This window comes from Hesperophylax consimilis, chromosome 11, assembly GCF_061612785.1.
Source record: "Hesperophylax consimilis isolate HC1 chromosome 11, BYU_Hcon_1.0, whole genome shotgun sequence".
NCBI classification, from domain to species: domain Eukaryota; kingdom Metazoa; phylum Arthropoda; class Insecta; order Trichoptera; family Limnephilidae; genus Hesperophylax; species Hesperophylax consimilis.
The window spans coordinates 30,630,014-30,637,926 of NC_142846.1; the positions used below are offsets into that span (position 1 = coordinate 30,630,014).

The window sequence follows — 7,913 nt, forward strand, 5'->3', positions numbered from 1 at the left end:
CAGAGACTATGCACTGTCCAAACATCATTTGCATAAGCAAGCAAAAATACACCTTAACCAAAGTATTATACCGATGGTTTTACTGTAACATTAAAATTCTGAAATTTTGCGGGTAAGAACCAAAAACAGATGACAGAAATGTCAAATCTTATCGTCAAAGTATTGTGCTGGCACCACTGGTCATTTCCATTTTACGTTTTCGGCAGGGCGATTATAAAATTAAACGAAAATGTCTTCTTTTAAGTGTGCAGCTCTGGTAATTTTATTAAATTAACTGTTTATTTTGTTGTGTCGAACATTTTTGTGCAATTTAATATCGGCATTGACTCATTGTTGAGTGATTTGACGTTCAGGATTGATAAGTAAGGTTAGGTTATGTAATGACCAATGTTTCAATGTAAAACAATATTTTCAGGCCCGCTCCTTCAGCAGTGCTGCTGGAAGTACCGGTAAGATGATCAAGCCCCCAGTGCAGGTGTTCGGCCTGGATGGTCGCTACGCCACCGCCCTGTACTCCGCCGCCTCCAAGATGAAGCAGTTGGACATTGTGGAGAAGGAGTTGGTGAATTTCCAGACCCAGATGAAGGCCGACCCCAAACTGAAGGAGTTTGTCATCAACCCAACGATTAAGCGATCCATTAAGGCTGGAGCTTTCAAGCATTTGGCTACCAAGGTGAGATTATGATGCATTTACGTGGATACTTGCCTAGATCATAATTTTGTGCAAATGCATAATATTGTCACCTATTGTATGATTCGCTAACAGGTCTTTTTTAAATGTATAAGCTCAGTTAGTATTTGAATAATATTTTGTGTCTGCACTCAAATCAATTGCTGTTGACAGTAAAGACTATTACAATAGTGGCATGGGTTTGTGATTAGTAGTCTGTTGATCTTGTTTAAAATCTGTATGCCACTTCTAGTCAATCTAATCTACTGCTCAATCACATTTTATTTTTCACCTTCTGTGTTGAGTTTACTTTTCCACACTAAAAATCATTGACCTGAATAGATTTTATTCATAGTGGTAATATGGCTTTGGTGAGAGACCGTCATTCAGAATGGAAACATGGCTTGAAATAGAATTACGTCATTGCGTTTTTAATATCTATTAACCCCTGAAATGCTATGATAAAATACCGAGCAGCCCGCATTCGCCGGCTGACACTATTTTCGTAATAACTTACTTTTTTTTTCAAATTGATGTTTATGACAATTGTACTGTCTTAGATAATTTTATTATTCACAGTGTCCAGGAATTTGTAGTAGTACAAGCAGAAAACTGGTGAATCTACATCACATAGAGAACCCAAAAACCCAACGATCAATTTCTAAATATTTGTGTATTTAGAAATTGTCTTGACAAAATTACTTGTACTGTATAACAATCATCCTTAACCAGCAATTATATGAAGATAAACCTTAACTAAAATACCATTTGGTAATTGCTCATTATAGCCTTTGCACTCGCTATTGTCGTGTTGTGTTGTTATAACCACAGAGTAAGGAAGAGAGAGCTGCCCATAAGAGCGAGGGGAATGAACCAGTTGCGCAGAGCAGGGGGAGTGGCGTGGACACGTCCGTTTAAGTGATTTGTCAATAAATGAATCTAAAAGTATACAGGCACCTCGCATTGTAATATCACCATTTAGTGCGCGAAAATATTAAATTTATGTGTGCTTACGAATTACACTAGTCCTTTTTACAATGGCACGCAAATTGCTGGCTGCGTAAAAAACTTAACTACAAACAAAAGTTTGGGCTTGTTTCCGAAACTGAATATTTGGTTACACTATTTAGTTAAGACACTTTTACAAATGTGTTACAATTTACCAACCTCTTCAACATTCCGATCCTGTGCAAAAAAAGTCCCACAGTGGAATGCGCTGCAAACCATTGCCTTACTTTACTGAACTTTTCTGTAATAAATTTTAAAAAGTTATATTCATTTATGGCCTCCGTAATGACTTTTAAAGTGTTCCCTTTTTTTAAAACATACCCCAAATACCCAACACCGAGGAGGTAATCATCAGTAGACACTGATTTCAATGAGTGCACATATTTACAGCAGACGATTTTAACCGACGTTTGTATAATCACTGATTCTATGAAGTTGTGAACTCCTCTGTTGGGACTCTTAACTTGTTATCATAATTACCAATCATTTGTATATTATATTTCAGATTTCCCTATCCCCAGCCACCGGCAACATGCTGGAGCTGATGGCAGAGAATGGGCGCCTGAAGAGACTGGACCATGTCATCAACGCCTTCAAGACCATGATGTCCGCCCACCGTGGCGAGGTTATCTGCGAGGTCACCACTGCCAAACCCCTGGACGATGCCCAGCGCAAGGCTCTTGAGGCGTCTCTCAAGGTACCAGTACCATCATTGAACCTAATTTATTGAGTTATGGGTTTTTCTTAACAATAACACACTTCGGCCGGGAAAGGTAGTTTTACCCGTTCGGTCGATTGATGCTTAACACTGGGAAGGGTAGTTCTACCTTTTGCCCCAGCCTCATTTCAGTGGTAGAAAAGACAGAATTATTCAATGTTTTTATATGAATATTAAATACCAATCTCTTTGTAAAGGTCCCAACTAATTGTACATAATTATCGAATTGTAATGCAAGTTTTTTTTAAATATTTATCTTCATAACAGTATTTCAACAAAATGATAGTATATTATTTAGATAACATATTTTGTTATTGTAATAATTCAATTCCTGGAATGAGGGTTTTTATGACCGTGAAACCCGATTCGAATCTCTATCTCTGTTTCGCATCCACTCAACTCCTATTTGCAAGTGAGCAAGAGATGTCGGGCGTATTTAAAGAAAGCAGATATGGGAAAATACTGGTAGGCGGACCGTAATAAACATATTACAAGATTAATTGAGTTGCATTTCAAATAATATTCGATTTTCGTTTAGTACTTTTATAGCTAGTTACGACGTAGAAATTTTTATTGAAATATTTTAATTATTTTCGAAGATATAGCGATTTAAAACAAATTAAATAAATTCGTGCAGAACCTTTATTTTCGCCCGGAAACAGCGTAGCACCAGCGCAAAAAATACCTAGCCGAAAAGTGTTAATTTTCATCACGCCTTAACCTGTTTCGTTAAAATAAAGAAACAATGGTCTGAAAGAACACAACGGTTCGAATATAATTGGAATTCATCTTGGAAAGGGTTGCAGAAGTCGCTGACATATGAACTAACGATTAATCAAGTGAAACTGTCACAGATAATCTTAGCTATAATACTGTATTTTTTAAAAGTTGTTTCCTTTATGCGTTCATACATTTCTATTGAAAAAATATTTTTTTAGTAGTTTTTGCAATTATATTTTTTATTGAGTAATTTTTTATTTTATTTGTATTCTACCCAAGCGAAGCGATAGGAAAATCTTCAATTTATCTAAAACATATTTTTTGGTATTCATAATGTACACCAATTCGTCATAAAGATTAATCAAAATAGTGATTTGACATTAAGCTTCACCTTAATTTAAAATGCATACTTAGCAATAAGCATTATTCGCCTAAATACAAATACTATAGTTTTATAGGCGGGGTTTTTGTTTCATCACTTTTAATGACTTTATATCACTTTTCAAAGATGTGTTGAATTGCCACTGTCCTGAGTTGTCATCGAACCATCATTTTGATAGATGACTATTGCAAATTCTTTATGACCACTTTGAAACCTAGAGTAATTTTCCAAGTGATATATTTGCCTCTTTATAACATCAGTTTCATATGCTATCCACTGTTTTTTTCAGAAATTCACCAAGGCCAACGAGACCATCTTCCTGACAGCCAAGGTGGACCCCGCCCTGCTCGGAGGCATGATTGTCTCTATCGCCGACAAGTATGTGGATATGAGTGTTGCCAGCAAGGTCAAGCGTTACACAGAGGTCATCTCTGCTCCTGCCTAAACGTTACACATCTAAAATGGTAAATCATCATCTCGTTATGTTTAACGATTTTTTCGCAGATAAACACCGTTGTCATCTGGTTTGTTATGGAAGTTAGTATAAAATAAATATATGTAAATAAATCGGTGTTTTTCATCACGGCGCTACATCCCTGGAATTTCTCCACAAATGCTCTTCATTTGTTGCGGTCCTCGGGTCCTGGTCCTGCTTCAATCCTCTTCCACGCAGTCAATACACTTCTCCCTCAATACGGACTACCTCCAGGTCGCTTCGACTGGGGACATGGTTTCCAGAATCCTGTCATCTGGCATTACTTATATATACCAGCCCATCACAGCCTTTAGCCTAGTCTGCATATACAGACATGTAAGGCCTCTTTTTTAGTTTGGTTTAAAAAAAAAAAAAACCTAAAAAAGTAGCCAGAATCCCAAACTTAGTTTCCACTTTTTACTCCAAATAATGTCAGAAATCACTGGTAAAAGTAAGTCAAGTACGTCCCAACCTGTATATGTAGTATATTCACGGCATGTTCCTGATACTCTCATTATTGCCGTGGTGTAAGACACCATTCAGAAATAAAATGCCTTTAGGCGTGTTTGGTGACCAGATCTAATATAAAGGAACTTCCCCACCGTCCTCTTCCCCATATTCTACCTCTCCGCACTACCTGCAGCCTCACAATATACCCCCTTTGGGGATGCCATAGTCTCACTAGCTCCAGATAGTTGGGACTCTTGTGCGGTATTCATATTAAAAAAAAAAGGCTGTAAAAGGAGCATTTCTGTATGTGGGGATGGATCTGGCAGACACGCATACGGATATGCTCATTGCTTGGCCTGTGATGTCATGTGGCCCATAAATACTAAGCCACAGGGACTTACAGAATCGTACCATTATTATCCCTGTGGAATCGTACCATTATTATCCCTGTGGAATCTTACAATGTTTAGTGTTATATACCATTGAAGATGAAGATATTACTAATAAATCTAAATGAAACATGAAGCAAAACAAGACACAGAAAATAAAAAGATACCGTCTTTCTTCAGGCAGATAGGTACCATAATATGTATTGAAAAAATGCAAATAAGAATGTCCAAATATACAACGATTTCACATTTGAAAAAATAATCTTTACTGAATCATTAAAATGGACACCATCTTGATACGCAAACAAATCTAGAAACAGAGAAAATGCAAAATGGTTGAGTTAAAACAGGACTACGCTGGCCTCAGTCAGTAAGCGTACTTACAGTTTTTACAAAATTCAATGTTTCTGAGTTTGGTAACTGGTGTTTGGAATACACACCATCCAGGATTGTCCTGAAATTAAACAATAGTTTAGTGAAATTGAATTAAAACAATCTAGAATCAATTATTGATACAATATATTTCATATTTTTTACAGTTATGTTTTTTTATAAAAAAAATATGAATAGGAAACAACAACAGGTGGTGAAAATTTATTAAGCAAATAAATACAAAATTAAAGTCTTATCGTTAGATTTCAGTGTTTTCATTTAGGAACCGGTAGTCTAATTTCAGTATTTTATTTTAATAATAATTTGGTGTATTATTTAAGTGTCGTAATAAAGATTTGGAATAACCCAATTGAGCTTAGCCTCATCACGGGAGTAAAATGTTCGATTTTAATTGATATTAATTTATCACAGTTTTCGAGATGATCCAACTACATATTTCGCTGCAGCTGATCAATCATTTCAAACCATCAGGTCACTTTTCAATCTAGTTTACTGAGCTCCGGCGACCTTGCAACAATCCCTTATTCCTGATATCCTCTAGGTCAGTACCATACTTGGCTGTCCTAGACTTGGTACCAGGCGCAGGGACAATTGGGGACTAGAGACAAAGTAGGACGTAGAATATGACTTACCTAGAGAGGTATTGAATTTTTTGTTTCGTAGAATAAAGAAGAACACCAGAAATGGCTTCCAATGTTGCAACCGACTTAGTACCTTTTTGGTTCTGGCCCATGTAGCATGCGCTCTGTCTCTCTTACACCTGCCAGACATATATCACCATCCAATTTGAATTTCATAATGATGGTGAAATACAGTTCTGCAAATCAATTTCAAGCAAAGAATCGTCAGACAAAATGAAACACCCACATGGCATTTCATGGGTTCTTCTTTATTCTGTAATATGTTCACTTTCAAATGTAAACACTTAAAATATTAATTGTATCAAAGATGAAATTTGTAATTACTGTTTTTAGCGACATGTTCGTCCGTAGCTGATTTCAGCCTCTGTGTAGATGGACTATGACTCCCATAATGTACAAAATGCTATCGATTCCATACAAAACCGGAATGGCGAAAATTGCATTAAAGCACTCCCGTGAACGAGGCTTTACAAACCAAAGTACATTGATAATTTGCAGCAGGTCGATGTTAAGGCAAGACGTGGATGATAATCTTCTTTTCTCCACACTTCCAACAAAATTCAACTCAACACATTCTATATTATAAAAGATTATGAAGGAATGGTGTCACTTCTTCAATAGTTGTATTATATCCAGGAAAGGATAGAGTCCGGCTTACAACAAAAATAAAATTATGGCATACAACTTTAACAAGACCCAAATTTATCGAAGAAAAATCGACAAAATGAGGTAATTTTTATGTAAATTGATAAATTTACTTATGTTTCTATTAGGTACCTTATCAAATCAAACGACCATATAAACAAAATAAAAAGTTCTTAGTTTCGAGTCAAGATAAGTAAAAAAAAAAAAAAGAACTGTTACTATTTTTCTGCCTTCTATTGATAATAAAACTCAGTTTGTGCAAAGCTCCAAGCTTGGTAGACACGAAACTAATTACATAGTACTACAAAATCAAGAAATTCAATTGATAAATAATTATGTATTCAGATCGTTACCAGGTATGTGATTATTACACCAAAATAAAACATACATTTTCATTGATAAACATTTGTTTTTAAAATTATGTAGGTAGCTTATGGTTTATAAGAATTTATTTTTACATTAATCATTAATTTGATCTTTTTTCCATTGATTATTTAAGTCTATCTCAATGGTACCCCTTAAATTTACATTAATATGTAATATATAATAACTACATATGGGTTTGCTTTATTACAAAATTTATATTTACCATTCATAATGCCAGTCTTTTCAATAAATCCAACTTGGGTCATCATCAACCATTGTTAATCCACTCTCAAATGATGACCCCTTCGGACCGACTCATGTATTCAAGTACCGAGGGTACATAATCCAAAAATATAATATAATATATTTCAACAATCATTATTTAATGGGCTAAGCTAAGTTTATAATATGTAGATATTTTAGTAGTGTTGAATGACTAAATATTAACTATAGTCCAAAGGCTGAAGGGACGACCTCAGTCTGTGCAAAATGTATTAGTTGTAAACTGCGTATGTATGTAACTCCCCTAGCAATGCTGTTTCCTGTGTTCAATTTTTTTTCCAATGTTTCTGACTTTCATCCTTCAAGGGTGTTCTGGGCAATCCTTTCAAAATATGGTGTATATGGAGGCAAATTTATGCGCTAATTTTATATAAGTGGGCAAATTTCAGAATTATGTACTGTATGGAATATTGCAGTCGAGTTCAGACTTTTCAAGTTCTGTTATTATTTCAGTTCTATCAAGCAACTGGCCCATGATGTAGTAACAGAACTTGAAAATTAACTTCGAAATTTGATGAGTTGTTCAAATTCTATGAAACAACTCATCCTAAGAAGAGAAGAGATGTTGAAAGGAGGGGAGGCAATTTTAGGTAAGGCCTTGATAGAAGAGAGGATATTTATTTAGAGAGGGACAACCAAAAAATATGTGATCTAAGGTTCCTATTTCTAAACCACAGAAGTACAACCTGGGGAGTCAAGCATGTAAATTAAAAAAAAAAGTTATAGGGAACAGAACATGTCTAATTCTCATTCGAAAAAGTGAGGAATTTCTTT

At 35.3% G+C, this 7,913-nt stretch overlaps 1 protein-coding gene across 1 annotated transcript; it reads left to right on the forward strand.

The window, feature by feature from the left end:
- The first annotated feature begins 165 nt into the window (after positions 1-165).
- Positions 166-4,065, forward strand: ATPsynO (ATP synthase subunit O, mitochondrial). Its single transcript, XM_089637137.1, has 4 exons — positions 166-256; positions 416-673; positions 2,184-2,375; positions 3,788-4,065. Exons 1-4 carry the CDS (start codon positions 230-232, stop codon positions 3,941-3,943), a joined length of 633 nt encoding a protein of 210 aa, XP_089493263.1. The 5' UTR covers positions 166-229; the 3' UTR covers positions 3,944-4,065.
- Positions 4,066-7,913: the final 3,848 nt, after the last annotated feature.